Genomic DNA, 20,700 nt, shown 5'->3' with positions numbered 1-20,700 from the left:
TACAATATAGTCATTCATAAGTTTCATATATTATTCAGTTCTCATCAAAGTAAGTGTACTCTTAATCCCTTTCACCTATTTCACCAACCCCCCCCCCCCCCCCTCCCCTCTTGTAACCATCTATTCTCTATAGTTCAGAGTCTGGGGTGGTTTTTTTTTTTTTATTTTTTTTTATGTTTATTTGTTTTTGAGAGAGAGACAGAGCATGAGTGGGAGAGGGGCAGAGAGAGAGGGAGACACAGAATCTAAAGCAAGCTCTAGGCTCTGAGCTGTGGGCTCAAACCCACAGACCAGGAGATTAGGACCTGAGCCGAAGTCAGACACTTAACTGACTAGTCGCTCAGGCACCCCCAGAGTCTGTTTTTTGGTTTGCCTTCCTCTCTCTTTTTTTTAACTAGACTCCACACCCAATATGGGGCTTGAACTCATGACCCTGGGGTCAAGAGTTGCATGTTCTACCAACTGAGCCAGCCAAATGCCTGTCTCTTTTTTCCCTTTGTTCATTTGTTTTGTTTCTTAAATTCCACATGTGAGTGAAGTTCTTTGGTATCTTTCTTTGACTGGCTTATTTCATTTAGCATTATACTGTCTAGATTCATCCATGTTGTTGCAAATGGCAAGATTTCATGCTTTTTAATGGCTGATACTATTCCATTGTATATGTATATATACCACATCTTCTTTATCTATTCATCTTTCAATGGACACTTGGGCTGCTTCATAGTTTGGCTGTTATAAATAATACTGCTATAAAATAAGGGTGCATATATCCCTTTGAATTACTGTTTTCATATTTTTTGGGTAAATGCCCAGTAGTGTGATGGCTGGATCATAGGGTAGGTCTATTTTTAATTTTTTGAGGAACCTCTATACTGTTTTCCAGAATGGCTTCATCAGTTTGTATTCCCACCAACAGTGCACGAGGATTCCTTTTGCTCCACATCTGCACCAGCACTTGGTTGTTTCTTGAGGTTTTTATTTTAACCATTCTGACAGTTGTGAGGTGATATCTCCTTGTGGTTTTGATTTGTATTGCCCTGGTTATGAGTGATGTTGAGCATCTTTTCATCTGTCTGTTAGCCACCTGTATGTCTTCTTTGGAAAAAAGTCTGTTCATGTCTTCTGCCCATTTTTTAAAAGTTTTTATTTAAATTCCATTTAGTTAGCATACAGTGTAATGTTAGTTTCAGGTGTACCATTTAGTGATTCAACAACTTCCATGCAACAGCCAGTGCTCACCACATGAGCACTCCTTAATGCTCATGCTCCTTAATCCCCACCACCTATTTAACCCATCCTCCCACCCACCTCCACTCTAGTAACCATCAGTTTGTTCCCTATAGGTAGGAGTCTGGGGGCACCTGGCTGGCTCAGTCAATTTAAGTGTCTGACTCTTGGTTTCGGCTCAGGTCATGATCTCATAGTTCATGGAATTGAGCCCCACACCGGGCTCCAAGCCAACAGCACAGAGCCTGCTTGGGATTGTCTCTCTCCCTCTCTCTCTGCTCCTCCCCTGTTCACTCTCTCTGTCTCTCTCTCTCTCAAAATAAATAAACTAAACTTTTTTTTAAAAAAGAGTCTGTTTCTTGTCTTTCCTCCCCCCCCCCCCCCGCCATGGTCATTTTTGTTTTCTTAAATTCTACATATGAGTGAAATCATATAGTATTTGTCCTTCTTTGACTTATTTCTCTTAGTATAATACTCTCTAGCTCTATCCATATCATTGCAAATAGCAAGATATCATTCTTTTTTATGGCTGAGTAATATTCCTCTGTGTGTGTGTGTGTGTGTGTGTGTGTGTGTGTGTGTGTACACCTCTTATTCATTCATTCATTAGTCGATGCACATTTGAGCTCTTTCTATAATTTGGCTATTGTAGATAATGCCTCTATACATCAGGGTGCATATATCCCTTTGAATCAGTCTTTTTTTAATTCTTTGGGTAAATACCTAATAATGAAATTGCTGGATTATAGGGTAGTTCTGTTTTTAACTTTCTGAGGAACCTCCATACTGCTTTCAAGAGTGGCTGTACCCATTTGCATTCCTACCAACAGTTTAAGAGGGTTCTCCTTTTACTGCATCCTTGCCAACACCTGTTGTTGTTTGTGTTTTTGATTTTAGCCATTCTGACGTGTGAGTTAATATCTTGTAGTTTTGATTTTCATTTCACTGATGATGAGTGATGATGAGCATCTTTTGATGTGTCTGTTGGCCATGTGTATGTCTTCTTTGGAATGTCTATTCACATCTTCTGCCCATTTTTTAACTGGATTGTTTGTTTTTTGGGGGTTGAGTTTTAGAAGTTCTTTATATATTTTGGATACTAATCCTTTATCGGGTATGTTACATGCAGATATTTTCCCCCACTCAGTAGGTTGTCTTTTAGTATACTCATTTGTTTTTGATGTACAAATGTTTTGTAATATTTTACAGTTTTATGTTTTAGGTTTATGGATTCATGGCACATATGCTTAGAAAACAATTCTCACTTTGAGATTAGATAAATACTGACTTTCTACAGTGTTTGCATTATTTAAATATTTAACCAGTTTGGCATTTATTTTGGTGTATATATTAAGGTAATTTAATTCTTTCAATTGTTTTATACTTGTTTATTATATGTTTTCATTTCAGTTATTTCAAATGGTACTTTTAACATTATACTGTATTTTTATAGATGCTTGGACTTACCTGGGGCTTTTTATTTTGTTCTTTTCCCCCACTGCCTTTTTTTGTGGTAATACCATCCTTTAAGAAAAATACTTAATACTGAGTCATGTGGGTGGCTCAGTGGGTTAAGCGTCCAACTTTGACTCAGGTCATGATCTCACATTTCGTGGGTTCGAGCCCCATGTCAGCAGAGAGCCCGCTTTGGATCCTCTGTCTCCCTCTCTCTCTGTGCCTCCCCCGCTCATGCTGTCTCTCTCACTCTGTCAAAAATAGGTAAATATTAAAAAAAAATTTTAAATATATTTAATACCTTTGAAGTGCAAGTCGCCTGCCCTGTTCCATAATTCTGTTATCTCTGACCCAAAACTTTCTTCTAATAACATTTTTTTGAAATTTTCTGGGCTGTTGTTTGTTAGTATTCCAAATAAGTTTTTAGACTAAAATTCATTTCTACAAATAGGTTTTCTAAAATTTTACTTACAGGTATTATAGTCCTAAGTTTAATTTAGAAGGGGAATTGATACAAATACAGTAAGTCATCTTATTCATCTGGGATATGGATTATCCATTTGTATTTCTTCCCTTAAAAAAGATAGCTTTAATTTATGTTCTGTATGGGAGTTTAAAATGTTCTAATATATTTTTATGACCTGCTTTTTGCCTTTTTTTTTAGGTTCTCTTTGGAAAAGTGAAGAAAATTCGGCCTTCATTGGATAAAAACAAAGTTTCTTTGGATCCTTCTCCTAACTTTGATTGTCACATGTCAAGAAGTATACCTTCTCTGAAAGATGCCATTGAGTTACAAGCCTACAATTCAGCAGTATGTTAACTTTTGGGTTCATGTGACTACTTGAAAGTGACATGCTTCACACTATATGATACACAACTTAAAACAGCTTCTTGAAATATTAAATGAAAATCCCTTATTTTATTCAATATAGTAAGACATTAAATAAATAATGAAAGCTCTTTAATATTTGTGATTTGGGAATGTAGTAAAGAAGTTTCCAAATTTGCATTTAACCTTGTTCAAAATACAGTGGCTGCTTTCTTTTATTTAGTTGTTCCGTAGATTAATTCCTAACTTGCAAAACATGCCAACTTTTTTATAACAAGCTATTTTGAAATCACAACTGGAGAAAAGGCTTATATGTTCATCGTTACATGTGAAACAGTAATTTTCTATCATAAATTGCTAAGATACTTAGTAGACCTTTCCTCTTCTGTAGAATATTAAATTATATGTGGTAAACATTGCATATCATCATCTATATGACTAAATGAAGGTAAATTTTCTAGAAGTATGTATATGCTCCCACATGTAAAATGTATCAAGCAATTATTATTTTCCTAATTAACTTTCTCTTCCAAATAAAACTTAGGGGTTAACAGCATATGCAAAACATTGAACTTTTTAAAATTTTTTTTTTCTTTTTGAGAGAGTGAATATGAGCAGGGGAGGTGGCAGAGAGAAGGGGACAGAAGATCTGATGGGGATTCCACACTGACAGCAGAGAGCCAGATGCAGGGCTCGAACTCACAAACCGTGAGATCATGACCTGAGCTGAAGTTGAACGCTTAACCGACTGAGCCACCCAGGCACCCCTAAAACGTTGAACTTTTAATGGAAAAAAATCTTTTTTAAAAAACAAATAGTTTCTAGGGCACCTGGGTGGTTCAGTTGGGTAAACGTCCGACTTCAGCTCAGGTCATGATCTCACCATTTATGGGTTCAGGCTCCTCATTGGGCTCTGTGCTGACAGTTCATAGCCTGAAGCCTGCTTCAGATTCTGTGTCTCCCTCTCTCCCCTCACACTCTGCCCCTCCCCCGCTCACGCTCTGTTTCGGTCTCAAAAATAAATAAAACATTTTAAAATTTTCTTTAAAAAAGAAGAAAAAATAAAAACAGACTGTTTATGCTGCTGCCCACACTAATAACATACCAAAGAAAATATGTGCGGTTGGGAGAAAAAATTTATACCTTCAAAAAAACTAGAGTTAAAGAATGTGGGGAGAAGAAGTGGGTATATGGAAGCAGGTGAATAAATAACAAACATGAAGTTAGTTACATAGCTTTTTAAAATATGAGCTTATTCAATTCTGCTAACACTAATTAGTTTAAAATGTTTTTTTTCCTTTGTTTTTCAGGTATACTTCTATGAATACAATGTTCTTTCAAAGCCAGTAGATAAACCTAGGCATTGTCTTCCATATGCGACAGTAACTGTAAAATTTATTGGCCAAAAAGTAGATAGTGGACACCTTATTACATCTTTGAGGTTCCTTTCAACAGGATTTCCTAAGAGGGCTGGTAAGATACAGACATTATTATGCTTCCGTAGCATGTGTGCTGGTAGTAGAACTTCTGAATGTTATTTTCTAATACGTTATCAATCTGTAAGCAAAATAGTTATGCTTTAACTTTTTAATTTTATGTATCTGGAATTATACTACAGATGTTTTTGTGACTCCTTTTGCTCAGTATTATCTTTGTGTGATTCTTCTTTTTTTTTTTTTTTTTTTTTGAAGTTTATTTATTTATTTTTAGAGAGAGTGACTAGATAGAGCACAAGCAGGGGAGGGACAGAGAGTGAGACACAGAATCTGATGCAGCCTCCACACTCTGAGCTGGTCAGCACAGGGCCCACTGTAGGGCTCTAACCCATGAACCGTGAGATCATGACCTGAGTCAAAGCCAGATGCTTAACCGACTGAGCCACCCAGGCATCCCATTTGTATGATTCTTCTATGCTGATATGTATACCTGAGTTTCTTCATGTATATGTATTCACACACACACATTATTCTGTTTTTTGACTACACACTATTCCTCTGGGGATGTTTGGATACTTGCCAGTTTTCTTCATATGCCAGACATTGCTGTTTTAAACATTTATGTAAGTGTCTCAGTGCATATGGGCAAGAGTTTTGGTATAGAGTAATATAATGTCTACATCAGAAATGTACAACTTAATCCAAAGATAATATCAACTAGTTTTCAAAAGTGGTTGCATCAGGTTACATAATTACTCTATATCTTTGCCAACACATACACTTTTTAAAAAAATGTCTGTTTCTGCCAGCTCAGTGAGTGTGATATGTTATCATCATCGTTTCAAAAAGAAACTATACTCTTGAAAAGCCATCATATCCCTTTCCCCTCAGGCCTGCCCCTAAGCAGTCGCTAATCTGCCTTCTGTCTCTTAGTACGACTGACCCTTGAACAACACAGAGGTTAGAGGTGCCAACACCCACGCAGTCGCAATCTATGTTTAACTTGTAACTCCCTGAAAACTTCACTACTAATAGCCTAGTGTTCACTGGAAGCCTTACCCAGAACATAAACATTGATTAATGTGTACATTGTATGTTATATATTCTATATACTGTATTCTTAGAGTAATATCTAACTTTTTCTTAATTTTTATTGGCATTTCTAAGCTATGTGGTTCATCTGTGAGATTTTTTTAAATTGTGGCAAATCTCCAAAAAATTTTCCAATATATTACATGAAAAAAATTCCATTTATGAGTGAACCCATGTAGTTCAAACCCATATTGTTCAAGGGTCAACTGTATTTGCCAATTCTGGGCATTTCATATAAGGGAATTCATAAATACGTGAAGCAAAGTGGCCTTTCATGAGTAGTGACTTTCATTTAACTGTTCTTAAGGTTCTTGCATGTATTAATATTTCATTCCTTTTTATGGCATAATATTACATTAAATAGAAACTATATCAGTTGAGGACATTTGGGTTGTTTCCATCTTTTAGCAATTATGAATAATCTTGCTATGAATGTTCTTGGACAAATTTTGGTACAGACCTGTGTTCTCATTTCTCTTGGGGTATATAGTTGGGAGTGGAATTGCTGGGTCATATGATAACACTGTTATCACTTGAAGAATTGCCAAACTGTTTTCCGAAGTGGCTGCACCAGTGACATTTACACCAGTAGTGTACGAGTGCTAGGATTTTCCACTTCCTATGTTATTATCTTACTTTTTGTTTATAGCTACCGTGGTGGAGGAAGTAAATGTTTTCAGGGTATAAGTTTTATGCTTCTTTTGTTAAATTTATTTCAAGTATTGTATTTTTGGATACCTTTGTAAGTAGAGTTTGCTCAATTTCACTTTTTATGTTCCTCTTTGAAGTATATAGCAATAGTGTTATTTTTGTGTATTGATCTTATAAATGATCTTGCTGATCTCATTATTAGTTCTAATAGTTTTTCAGTGATTTCTTTAGGATTTTCTATATAAAAGATCAAGTCATTTACAAATAGAGTTAGTTTTACTTCTTCCTTCCCAGTCTGGGTGTCTTTTATTTCTTTTTGTTGCCTAATAGCCCTGGCTAGGACCTCCAGTTGAATGTTTAATAGAAATGGTAGGAGTGGACATTCTTACCTTATTTGTAAACTTAGGGGAACGTATTCATCCCTCACCAGTAAGTATGATGTTCGCTATGGAGTTTTTTGATGTCTTTTATCATGAGGAAATTCCTTTCTATTCTTAGTTTGTTGAATGTTTTTATCATGAAAGGGTAGTAATTTTGTCAGATCCTTTTGCTGCATCTATCAAGATGATCACATGATTTTTAGTCTTCACTGTGTTACTGTGCTGTGTCACACTAATTGATTTTCAGATATTAAGTAAACTTTGCATTTTTGAGGTAAATTCCATTTGGTCATGGTATGTGATTCCTATTATATGTTGGTGGAATCAGTTTACTAAATTTTTGAAGATTTTCATGTCTATACAAGATACATTAATCTGTAGCATTCTTGTGATGTTTTGGTATCAGAGTAATATGGTCTCATAGAATAAGTTCGAAAGGGTTTCCTTTTCTTCCATTTTTTGGAAAGAGTTTGTGAAGAATTGACATTAATACGTCTTTATATATTTGATAGACTTGACTATTAAAGCCATTCAGGCTTTTTGGGGGGGGTAGTTTTTTATCACTAAGTCAGTTTCTTCACTTACTGTCATTCAGATTTTCTGTTTCTTCTTGCATCAGTTTTAGTGGTTTGTGTCTTTGTAGGAATTTGTCCATTTCATCTAACTTACCTAATTTATTAGCATCCTGTCATTCCTAGTATTTCTTTATAGTCCTTTTTATTTTTGTAAAGCCAGTAGTAGTATCCTCTCTTTAACTTATTGTTCTACTAATTTCAGTCTTCCTTCTTTATTTTCTTGGTCAGCTTGGCTAAAGTTTTGTCAGTTTTGTTATCTTTTTCAAAGAACCAACTTTTTTGGTTTCATTATTATTTTTTCTATATTTCTGTTGTCTCTTTTATTATTTCCCTCCTTTTTGCTTTAGGTTTAGTTTACTCTTCTCTTTCTTGTGTCTTAAGGTGGAAGGTTAGGGTATTGATCTTACTTCTTTGATAATGTACATATTTACAGCTATAAATATCCCTGGTTGTTTTTTTGTTTTTTTTTTTTTTTCTTTTTGAGACATAGAGAGACAGAGCATGAACAGGGGAGGGGCAGAGAGAGAGGGAGACACAGAATCGGAAACAGGCTCCAGGCTCTGAGCTGTCAGCACAGAGCCCTATGTGAGGCTCAAACTCACAAGCCCTGAACCGAAGTTGGAGGCTTAACCAGCTGAGCCATCCAGGCGCCCCTCAAAGTACTGTTTTAACTGCATCCCATAAGTTTTGGTATGTTGTGTCTTCATTCTCATTCATCTCAAAGTATTTTTCTAATTTCCCTTTGATTTCTTATTTAATCCATTGGTTTTTTAGAAAGTGTTTTATTTCACTTATGTGTACATGTGAATTTCCCCCAAATTTTTTCTGCTACTGATTTCTAATTTTATTCCATTGTAATTGGGGAATATAATTTGTATTATCTTTATCCTTTTAAATTTATTGACCCTCTCATGTGGTCTGTCCTGAAGAATGTTCCATGTATACCTGAGAAGAGGGGAAGTTTTGCTTTTGTTGGGTAGAGTGTTCTGTAAATGTCTGTTAGACCTAGCTGATTTGAAGTTTGCTCAATTTTCTGTTTTCTTGATGAGCTTCTGCCTAGTCATTCTATCCACATTATCCCTCAGCCAGATGGCTTAAAATGAGGCAATAAAATAAGGATCTTTCCTTACTTTCTAGTCTCACCCACCCATAATCTTATAGCTAATTACTTTAATCAAAGAATGATGGATAGTAACTAGACTTACTGTGATGATCAGTTTGCAGTGTATTCAATATTGAATCACTATGTTGCACATCAGAAACTAATTAATATAATACTGTGCATCAATTATACCTCAATTGAAAAAAAGGAAAAAAAGCAATAAACAATGATGCCTTTCAGGATGATAAAGTTTGAGGAACACCTGTATTATGCCCAAAGTCAAGGCCACATGTGTTGGCTATCAGTGTACTCCTCTCCCTCCAGAGTAGTCTAGATCTTTGCTATCCAGTACAATAGCCTTTAGTCACATGTGGCTATTTAAACCTAAATTAGTTAAAATTAATAAAAATTTTAATTCCTCATTCACACCACCCCTTGTTCATGTACTTGCCCACATTTCAAGTGCTCAGTAACTACATGTGGCTATTGGCTACTGTACTGGATAGCATAAAGAACATTTCCATCATCACAGAATACATGGTGCTAATAACTATTTGGTAGTTTGCTTTGTGATTGTAATTTCATTTTCTTACAGATTCTTATATTATGAAGATGTTGGGTTTTTTGTTCTCCTTTTTTCATGTGTTGTTTGGTGAGACTGCTAAAAACGGGAATAAATTTAAAGGGCCTTCATCCAGTTTAAGTGAATAATGTAACCTAGTGATTAAGGTTCTGCTGCTTATAAATTGTGATCTTGGGCAAATAATTCTTTACTTCCTTATCAATAAAATGGGAATGTTATGAAGATTAAATTAGTTAATGTGTATAAGGCATCAGAAAAACCATATCTGGCATTCCCATTAAGTACTTTATTAATATTATGTATATGTTAATATGCATTTACCATACATTTATGAAATTCAGGTTATTAAACTGATTTAAGTTTCTTTTCCCATGTTGCTTTGTATTAATTTGTCTTAATCTTTTTTTTTTTAAGTCTATTTATTTTGAGAGAGAGAGAGACTGTGTGTGAGCAGGGGAAGGGCAGAGAGAGAGGAGAGGGAAAATCCCAAGCAGGGTCCACACTGTTAGTTCACTCATGGTGTAGAGCCCAGCACAGGGCTTGAACCAAAAAATCGGTGAGATCATGACATGCGCCGAAATGAGGAGTCGGACACTTAACTGACTGAGTCACCTAGACACCCCTGTCTTAATCTTTGTAACAGCTCCATAACATTATTTTTCTAGTGTATTTGTATAGTACATACATACAGTACTTTTATAATTCTTGATATGCCGTATTTATTTAACCAGTCCCATTTTTTCAAGTTTACTTATTTTGAGAGAGAGTACAAGCAGGGGAGGGGCAGAGAGTGGGGGAGAGGATCGAAAGCAGACTCCATGTAGTCAGCGCAGAGCCCGATGCGGGGCTCAAACCCATGGGATCATGACCTGAGCCGAAATCAAGAGTCAGAGGCTTAACTGACTGTACCCTGCAGGCACCCCTACCCAGTCTCATTTAAAAAAATTTTTTTTATTTGAGGGATGCCTGGGGGGCTCAGTCAGTTAAGCATCTTACTGTTGATTTCAGCTGAGGTCATGATCTCACCATTGTGAGCTTGAGTCCCATGTCAGGCTCTGTACTGGGCATGGAGCCTGCTTAAGATTCTCTCTCTCTCGCTCTCCCTCTGTCACTCCCCTGCTTCTGCTCTCTCAAATATTTTAATTTGCCTATAGGTGACACACAATGTTACATTAGTTTCAGGTGTACAACATAGCGATCCAGCTCTTCTCTATAGCATTCTATGCTCTCCACAAGTGTAGCTACCATCTGTCACCATGTAACGCTGTTACAGTATCATCGACTGTATTCCGCCTGCTGTGCCTTTTACTCCCTTGACATATTCATTCTATAACTGGAAGCTTGTGTGTCTCTTTATGTGCCAGTAACATACTGTTTTGATTACTGTAGCTTTGTAGTAGATCTTGAAATCTTAACCAGTCTCATATTGATAGGTTTCTGGCTTCCAGCTGTCTTGGATTATGGTACTAAAAATCCTTGTGTATATATTATTTATGCAAGTATATCAGAATAATGAATGCATAAAAATGGATTTACTGGAGGGGCACCTGGGTGACTGTCAGTTGAGCATCTGACTTCAGCTCAGGTTATGATCTTGTGGTTCACGAGTTCAAGCCCCACACGAGGCTCACTGCTGTCATCCTGTCAGCACAAAGCCTGCTTTAGATCCTCTGTTCCCCTCTCTCTTTGCCCCTCCCCTGCTTGTGCTCTCTCAAAAAATAAATAAAACACTTTTAAAAATATATTTACTGGATATTATGTATTACATTTTGCTGAAAACTGTAGATTTACTTCCCAGGAAATTAGTACCGGTTCATACTCCCATGAACAGTATAAGAGTGTTTATTACATCTGCAGAATATTAATTATTCTTTGTAGTCTTTGCCAGTCTAAGCAGTTTTTAAATATGGCTCTGTTTATTTAGTGGAGTTGGACATCTTTTTGTGTTTGTTGACAATTTTTATTTGTGATTTTCCTGTTCTTACACTTGCTCACATTTCTATTGCAGTATCTGTTTATTAATCTTTTAAATGTGTCTGTATACTCTTTATGCACGCTAATATATGTGTAATGATGTACAAAGCTTGCTCATTCAGAAAATACTTCGTACCAGTTTGTCCAAGTTTTGTTTATCATGAGTTTTGACCTACTAAGGTATTTAATTTACATGTAATTGACATCATTTCTTAATTTCTAGTTTTCTGATCTCCAGACATTCTTAAAAAGTACTTTTCTACCTCAGGATTATAAAACCATCTCTCTGTCTTTTCTTCTAATACTTTCATGGTTTTATTTATTTATTTTTTCAATGAATTTTATTTTGGAGTGAGTATAGGGATCCACCTTTTCTTCTGTCCACTGCAGCTCCTCCTCTTAAGAAATATATCTGTGTTATGGTCAGATTTCTACTATAGCTTATTATAATTAAAAAGTATAGTTACAGGTGCACCTTGGTGGCTCAGTTGATTAAGCATCCGACTTTGGCTCAGGTTATGATCTCACAGTTCATGAATTCCAGCCCTGCATCGGACTCTTTTGCAATGTTGACGCAAGGACTGCTTGGGATTCTTCCTCTTTGCCTCTCTCTACGTGTCCCCCACTTGCACTCTCTCTCTCAAAATAAATAAATAAACTTTAAAATGTATATAATTACAAGTTATAGAATTTAGAAATCTTCAACAAAGCTATCTTTCGATATATCGTGAAAAAGAATCTCATGGTACTTCCCAGTAATATGATTATAGTTTCGTGTATGTCATAAATCTCACAATTTCTCATCATCAGTTTGTTTTAATAAAGATATTTTTATGGTGTTATCTATGAATTCTTTATGAATGGCTTACTTGGTAAATATGCATTCTTATAAGTTCCTTTGTTATTATATGTAGTTATTTGTGAAATTTTAGGAATAAATTTCTATAAATTATAAGAGAAAATTTGCCTTCATTGTCAAGATTTTTGTTTGTATATATTATTTGCAGGAATACTTATTTTAATGAAACAGGGGTAGTGCTTTGCTTTTGCTCCTGGGAAGGATTTTTTGGGTCCTTTTTGATCTGTTTCCCCACCTCATTCCCGTTTCCTTCCTGTTTTCTTTCTCAAGGTAACAGTAGATAAAAGGCGGAGACAATTTTGCATATTAATATGTAGATTCTATTATTAAGTATCTGAATATACAAAATTAATATAAGAAATACCTAGTCTTTGAGCAACATGTTTTTATTCCTTTTTAATTGTTCTATTCTTTGTATTTGTCACAATTCAAAAAAATTTATGGTAAATACTTTCTTAGTAAGGCCTCTAGGACACAGTTTCCTGGTACATCACTTATATTTTATTGGTTTGTCTTTCATCCTCTTCTCACCTTGCTTTTTCTGAGACAAATACTTTAATCATCATTAGGCTATTTATCGAACTTTCATTTAAAACCACTTACGACTGGGGCGCCTGAGTGGCTCAGTTGGTTAAGCATCCAACTTCAGCTCAGGTCATGATCTCATGGTTTGTGAGTTCGAGTCCCACATCGGGCCTGTGCTGACAGCTCGGAGCCTGGAGCCTGCTTTGGATTCTGTGTCTCCCTCTCTCTCTGGCCCTCCCCCATTCATGCTCTGTCTCTCTGTCTCTCTCTCAAAAATAAATAAGCATTAAAAGAAAAAAAGAAAAAACCACCTATGACATAGTTTATTTGAATTAAGGGTTGAATGTAGAAACCCTTTCCTTCCTATTTTTTCTTAATTTTCTTATTATTTCTACAGAAAGAACCTGCTCTCTGAATAACTGTACAGTTGCCAAAAGAATCGGAAAAGGAAAAGATGCTACTGTCATCTTTGAACATTTCAGGAAACCTGTAGATCCATTTGTTCAGGAAAACTGTTCTTGCGGCACACTAAATTCAGAGATAAATCCTTCCAACACAAATATTTCTAATTCCTATGGAAATGTGAAAAATGGAAACATTTCTATATATGAAACATACGGTGGACAGATGGAGCACAATTTAGCAGAATGTGGAGACACTTCTTGTATATATGATTCAGGTCTTTCATTTATTCCCAGTGATACCAGAGAAAGTGTTAATGGTGACCCCATGTTAAATTTGGCACATCTCAAAAATACTTTAAGTGGTCTTTCTGCTGCTTTCCCCCTTCATAACAATACTGGCTCAAGCACAGTTATTACTTCAAAACTCATTAAAGACCCAAGACTGATGAGGAGAGAAGAAAGCATAGGAAAACATAATAATATTACAGATTTAAATGAGATTTTGCCACTTGAGAAGAGTTTAGATTTTGTGAATTCAGAAATAAATCTATCATCCATGCCAAATAATTCTGCCTCCTCATCTGAAGTTGTGCCTGGTGATCATTCTGTTCTTACTAATTGTTTGGATGCCCCTAGCTTCAAAATTTCTTTTGATGGTTCACAATCTCAAGCTCACAACTTGGACTTTAACAACTATGATTATACAATTCCCAGTAAAATTACCCCAGCAGGACAGTGTAAGGGCCAAGATAATTTTTCCTTTCCAATGTGTTTGCCAAATGTAGTTTCAGAAGTTGAGAACCAAAAACACAATGAGGAAGAAGCCCAGAGATCTGAACTGAGAAGCAACATCCCACTTTTAATTGAAGAAAACAGTGAAGCACATAACTCTTATGAATCAGTGAATATTTGTACAAAAGGGCACAGTAATCACATCTCTCTGGAGTCATGGTCTTCTAATTTAGAAACTGTATCTCAGACTGGTCAGCAAATGTCTACAGCTTTTCCTCTCCAAAGGAAAGAAAGCATTCATGAGTACACCCAAAATATTGGAGAAATGAGAGACTTCACTGGCCCCGAAGATAATTCCAAACATGGAGAAAAGCAGGTTTTGTGGAAGGAAATTGATTTTACTAAGGAAGCAAAAGTCAGTCCAGTAGATAATTATATTTCTTTGTACCAAGAATACAAAGAGGATGAGAGTCTTGATTCTTATGGGAAAAATTGTGATCAAATATTAATTGCTCAAGAATTAGACATACAAAAATCTTCCACATCTACCACAAAGGATGAATATGAGCTAGATCATCTAAGTTTGGAATTACAAAGAGTGGAGAGCCTTTCACAGAAGCATCCTCAACTCTCTTTAGATTATGAAGATAACATTCATACAAGTTTTGCAATTTCTCAAAAACTAATGGAACTAAAACTGGGAAAACCAAATCAAAACTGTGTTAGCATTGTGACTGATGCTTTCCAGGAAGCAAAAGACATTCCCCAGGTCAAAGAACTGCCAATTGATGCAATTATTTCATCTCATGACATTAAGCCAACTCATGACAACTCAGATTATAACATAACTGGAGAATATGTATGTGTCCATGGAAGAAAGGAAAATGACCCAGTGTCATTAGAGAACATACAAAGAGAATGTGGAGAAACTTTTCAAATTGATGAAGGTCATACTCTGTTCTGTAATGCAGAGTTGCACAGTGATACACACCTGAATATTGATTTCAGAGAACAAGGAGATAATGATAAAGAAAATGAAAATGAGGCTAAAGAGGAAGCCATTGCCTTGTCTACAGAAAGCAGAGAAAATATATATGGAGAGGAGAAGCAGGGTTTTCATACAAACCAAAGTTACACCAACATAGATGAAAGAAGGGAGAATAAAAATTACAACAATGTAGAAATTCTTAGTTCTGAAGAATGTTGTACATTTAATTTGAGTTCGGGGGAAAGACATGTGTCAACAGAAGCTACATTGTTAGAAAATGAAGACACTATGACTGCCACACAACAAAAAGATGCTCCAAATACTGGCGGGACTGTAGAGCATTTGGCTTACACAGCATTTCCCAATGTTGAAGGGTCTTCAGAACATGAAGCCTCAAGTACTGCAGTGCAGACAGCTGGTGCTACGGTGCCTACATTGGACACAAATCGTGAAGATCACCAAAGATACCAGATTAAAGAAACTTGTTCTTCTGAGAGTCTAGATTTTGGGTTGTTAGTAAAACATAGGGCTTCTGATTGTGAAATGGATATGGATAACAATAAATTACATGACTCATTTCATCAGTCAGTAAGTGATACTTCAGTTCTTCAGAGTTTCAAATTGGAAAATAAGATTGAAGTAGGATTGGAACAGTGTGATGATGCTTTTCTAATTCAACAACATAGCCATAGAAATGATCCATGTGAAGAATTTAGGGCCATATATGAAACTCTGAAGTCTCGTATTGATTGGGAAGGTCTACTAGGAAGCAATAATGGAGAGAGGGAAGTTTTGAAAAGCTCCAGAAGAAACGAGAATAGTGATCAGCATTACCCTAAGAAAAGTATTTTTTATCCCTCTACACAAAAAAACAAAGGAGAGCTCAATCCAATTTTACTTCCAGATTTACAAATTAGAATCACTAATACATTTATGCCAGGATTCAATCCCACTTTTGAATCCCTTGCATTGAAAGATAATTTTTGCAAACACATAACTAAAACCACAGGACCAGAAATAAATGAGGAGGGGAAAGTGTCAGGATTTGAAATGTATTCCCACTGCTCTGGTGAAAATTCAGGTTATCCATGTGAAGATGAATTTGGTAATAGAAGGCAAGAATCAGGACTAGTGAATAAGTCTGAAATTGCTCTTTCTCTTGATGTGAGTCATAATACACAAGTGAATCATGTGTCTGAAAAACAAAACAGTGGACCTTTGCCTACTGAACCCTCTAATGTCACAGCATTAAATAATGAAAGCAGATGTTCCTTGACAGGGTCAAAAACTGATTGTAATGATATTACAAGTAAAAAGGACACACAATCAAGAATTAGCGAAAGAAAGCTACATATGCCTTTTAGGGACCAGAACACACCACATAAGAATTTAAGACGTCGTGAAATTTATGGGAAGAAGAGGAGACTAACCAGTCTAGACTCTTCTGAACATTTTTCTTCATTATCCCAAGGACGAATTAAAACCTTTTCAAAGTCGGAAAAACACATCAGGAGTGTCCTTGATATTCTAAATAGTGAAGCATCTTTATGCAAAAGCAAACGTCTTTCCAGAAGACTTGACAGAGCTGTTCTTCATTTAAAAAAAGCTCATAGAAGAGTTCACACGTCTTTGCAACTTATAGCTAAAGTAGGAGAAAAAAGAAAAGGCCCATTACCAAAATCATATGCAGTAATATGCAATAATTTCTGGGAAAGTTGTGACCTTCAAGGTTATAGCTCTGTGTCTGAAAGAAGATATTATTCCACTAAACGTTTTTTGTCAAAAAGAAAATACGGCAAACCAGGAGAGAAAAGAGCTTTGGGATTTGAAGTGGATAAATCATTAACTCATGTATCAAAGCCCAAGTCTTACAAAGCAAGTAGAGCGAGAATCGCAGAATGCATTTCTAAGAGAAATATGGCCAGCAGTGTCTCCAGAAGTCACACCACCATTCATGTAAGGGAATTTTGTGATCTCGAGTATCCTGAGTCACAGTTAGCCCTGTGCTCCACATCCCAAAGTGCCAGTCATTCCGCTTATAACAAGAGCCGGGTGAGAAATCGAAGATCATCAGAACTTCAGCTGTTTTCTGGAAAAACTGGATGTCTATTTTCCCCAGCCTGCCCAGATGCGAAAATAACTGAAAAAGAAAATCAAGTTGGCATAAAGTTTTTATCAAACATTAATAAATATGAAAATCCTGAGAACCACTCAGCACACAATAATATTAAGGATGCAGGAAACAATTCCGAGACTAATAAAGTAATAAATAAGAGTGATTCAGTATCATTAAGTTGCATAAAAGAAGACAAAGTAAGTTTTAGCACAGACACAAGTTATAATGCAACCTGTATAACACACACAAAGGTAAAAACTGACATAGTTATTTCAGTTTTAGAATCAGATATCAAGCACCTTTTAAATGTTGATGTCCGCACACCAGATAACCTTATTTTATCTGATTGTAAAGGCAACCTGGAAGTAAATTTGCCTGTAGAAGAACGGACAGCTGCTAATCAGAGCTCCAAACCAGGCACTGTTCCAGAAAACTTCATTAAGGACCCATTAAATCTAACTCTGATAACACACAAAAATTCTGACAGTATTCCTCAATTGATATCAACCACAGCAGTGACAGACAGTGAAGGAGAATCTTCAGAATCTTATTTGGATAAACAGAGAGTTTTTGCTGTAGATTCTTTTACAACATCCACCAATGTACCACACTGCCAGCCAGGATGTGGTGGAAAGGAACTTCTAAAGACAGAACAATGTTCTTCAAGTAATTGCTTCCATATAGATGGGAATGAATCACATGTTCTTGAGGATTCTGAGTTGGGTCTCAGATTAGTAACTGAAGAAAGTAAAAGTTGTAGGAAAAATACAATGAAGGAACTATTTTCCAATGATAGTTATTTGCTCTTAAAAGATAATATGAAGGGTTCTTCAAAAAAGTGTATGGCAAATAAAGACATTTGGGACAGAAAAATGTGGAAAGTTAAACAAGCAGAAAAAGCAAGAGATTCACTTCACAAAAAAAGCATGACTGAAGGATGCACTGTTAAGACTCAGTTCAAAAATCAAAAGAACAAGATCTTAGAAGAATCCTCCTACTTAAGCAAGAAAACAATTAAAAATAACTTGATTGATTCTCATCTAAACGTTGAAAACATTACTGAGGCAGTCGCTTTGAATAACCCAGTTTCTAATCATCTTAACAAAAGAGAGAAAGAAGGGGGAGTTAAAGTTAGTAATGACCCTCAGTCTGACTCTGCATTGCATTCGGAAATAGCCTGTAATTCCAAACCAGGCATTATAGGAATGAATCATATTCCTGTTTTACATACTGACTCTCAAACTTCCGAAGTCTCTACTCCTGAGAAGAAGCCTGCATCATACATGAATGGATTAAAAGAGAAACATTGCTCAGCTAATCATTCAGCTCTTACAGCCAAGCTAGCTCAGATTTTGAGAAGGGCAGATGAAACATCATCTTTGCAGATTCTACTGGAAGAAACTAAGGCCTGTCAAAGTATTCTCCCTTTATTTGTTGAAGCTTTTGAAAGAAACCAAGAATGTTCTCTCGAACAAATCCTGATTTCAAGAGAACTATTAGTAGAACAAAACCTGTGGAATAATTGCAGACACAAATTAAAGCCATGTGCTGTTGACTCCTTGGTAGAACTCCAAATGATGATGGAAACTATTCAATTCATTGAAAACAAAAAAAGGCTCTTAGGAGGTGAACCAACCTACCGAAGCTTGCTTTGGTATGATGAAACACTGTACAGTGAGCTGCTTGGTAGACCACGTGGATTTCAACAACAATCCAACTTCTATCCTGCTTTTCAAGGAAGATTGAAGTATAATGCATTCTGTGAGTTACAAAACTATCGTGATCAGTTAATTGAATTATTTGAGGAAACCAAAAGGGAAAATAATTCATACTATGCATTCTTAAAATACAAACGACAGATTAATGAGTGTGAAGCAGTAATGAAGCGTTGTTCTGATTGCTTTGACTTTTCTCTTTCTGTTCCATTTACCTGTGGAGTTAACTTTGGAGATAGTTTAGGAGACCTAGAAACCTTAAGAAAAAGTACTTTAAAGCTGATTGGTATGTATGGGGACTCTCCTAAAGTTGATTCCTATCCAGGAAAACAAGACCATTTGTGGATTATCATAGAAATGATCACCTCTAAAGTTAATTTTATTAAGAGCAGTGAGGCAATAAGTATTAAAATATCTCTTTATGGTCTGGAACATATCTTTTTTGATGCTGCAAAAAGTCTTATTTGGAAAGAGAAGAGAGAATCTTTCAGCAAAATATACTCAGGAGAGAAGAATAGAGAAATGCTACTCAAAATGAATCAGTGTGCTTTTTCTAAGTTGAAAAAGATATATGATACATTGTCTAAGGATTTAAGCAGTGAACAAATTTCTAATACTGTGCTTGAGAATATGGAGATCGCTTCCAGAAAGTCAGTTGATCTAATAAACAAAGCACCAGTTACCCTAGAAAACTGTGAGTTTAACAGTACTTTGCTTTCACACCCAGATATCTGTTGTATTAGCGAAATACTAGATCAAGCTGAATTTGCAGACTCTAAGAAATTACAGGACCTCACTTTGAGATGTACCGAACACCTAGAAATTTTAAAAAAATACTTTCAGATGCTGCAAGAAGAGAACATAGATAACATTTTTATCACAGAAGAAAACGTTTTGGACATGGTGAAAAACCACAATCATGGGGCCATAATTTTAAAGCCTGCAGCCATTGAAACCTATATTGAAATTGTCATGCTTTCAGAAACCATTCACTTTCTTAAAAACTCAATGGCAAAGAAACTAGACAAACAGAGGTTTCGAGGTATGCTTTGGTTTGATTTGTCACTTCTTCCTGAGCTGGTTCACTGCCAGGAAAAAATGGCTTCTTTTTCATTTCTTAAAGATAACTCAACAGATTGCCTTTGGAAAGTCATAGAGACTGCTATTTCTGAACTTAAGAAAGATCTGGATATTATTTACAAATATAGTGAAGCTGTTAATTGCTCATACGCTCTTCATTTGCTCTCAAGAGAACTTCAGGAACTTACAGAAATACAAAAACTTCTAAAGAAGTCTCAGTATTCCGTTTCCACATATATTGACTTTGTGCCATGTATAGCATCCATAAATTACGGAAGCACAATGACAGAGTTGGAATACAGCCACAACCAGTTTTCTGCACTGCTCAAAAATATAATGGCTGCCCCTCGGAAAGATTTTGGGAAAATGGCCCATATTATGAAAGTCATGAAAACTATTGAACATATGAAGATAATATGTACTAAAAATGCTGAATTAACCATTTCCTTTATTTTGTGCCAAATGCTACATAACAGAAAGAAGACTTCCCAACTGCAGGGAAAAGAAAAAATGAATGTGCATGTAAAACCTAGGAAGGATAGCAATAAATCTAGTATTTATATGAAGGTGCCCTCAATTTCAGAGTGCATAATGAAAACTGTTTCAAATTCTTCTGAAAAACGATCTATCACTGTAGACAAATGTGGAGACCCTCAAAAACGACAGAAAAACACTACTGTTTCCAGCTGTAAAAAACAAAAGGTAACAAATGTTTTAAAACAAAAGCCTATGTAAGTATTATTTTTGGGAACAAGTCTACTCTTCAAACAAGTAGTTTGCAGATTGGTAAAAATTGAGAATGCTTTGAATATTACCTTGCAAAATGAATTTACTAACTATAGAATTGGATTAGGGGTGCCTGGCTGGCTTAGTCGGTGGAGCATTCACCAAGGGTGGAGCCCCATAATGGGCATAGAGCTTACTTTAAAAAAAAGAATTGGATTAAACAGTTTTTATTATCTTTATAATAAAGTGAA

The 20,700-nt window shown here is 35.8% G+C and overlaps 1 protein-coding gene across 5 annotated transcripts in view; it reads left to right on the top strand.

Annotated features, from left to right (window-relative positions):
- TEX15 (testis expressed 15, meiosis and synapsis associated) overlaps window positions 1-20,700 on the top strand; it is a 101,769-nt gene that overhangs the window by 70,043 nt on the left and 11,026 nt on the right. For all 5 annotated transcript variants that reach the window (XM_040490184.1, XM_040490183.1, XM_040490182.1 and 2 more), the window contains exons 6-8: window positions 3,347-3,493; window positions 4,822-4,984; window positions 13,086-20,425. In XM_040490184.1, coding sequence (XP_040346118.1) covers window positions 3,347-3,493; window positions 4,822-4,984; window positions 13,086-20,425 — 7,650 coding nt within the window. The remainder of the gene's footprint in view (window positions 1-3,346; window positions 3,494-4,821; window positions 4,985-13,085; window positions 20,426-20,700) is intronic.

Source organism: Herpailurus yagouaroundi, unplaced genomic scaffold (assembly GCF_014898765.1).
Source record: "Herpailurus yagouaroundi ecotype Mexico unplaced genomic scaffold, PumYag 181, whole genome shotgun sequence".
NCBI classification, from domain to species: Eukaryota; Metazoa; Chordata; class Mammalia; order Carnivora; family Felidae; genus Herpailurus; species Herpailurus yagouaroundi.
This window is presented reverse-complemented; position numbering and strand designations above follow the sequence as displayed.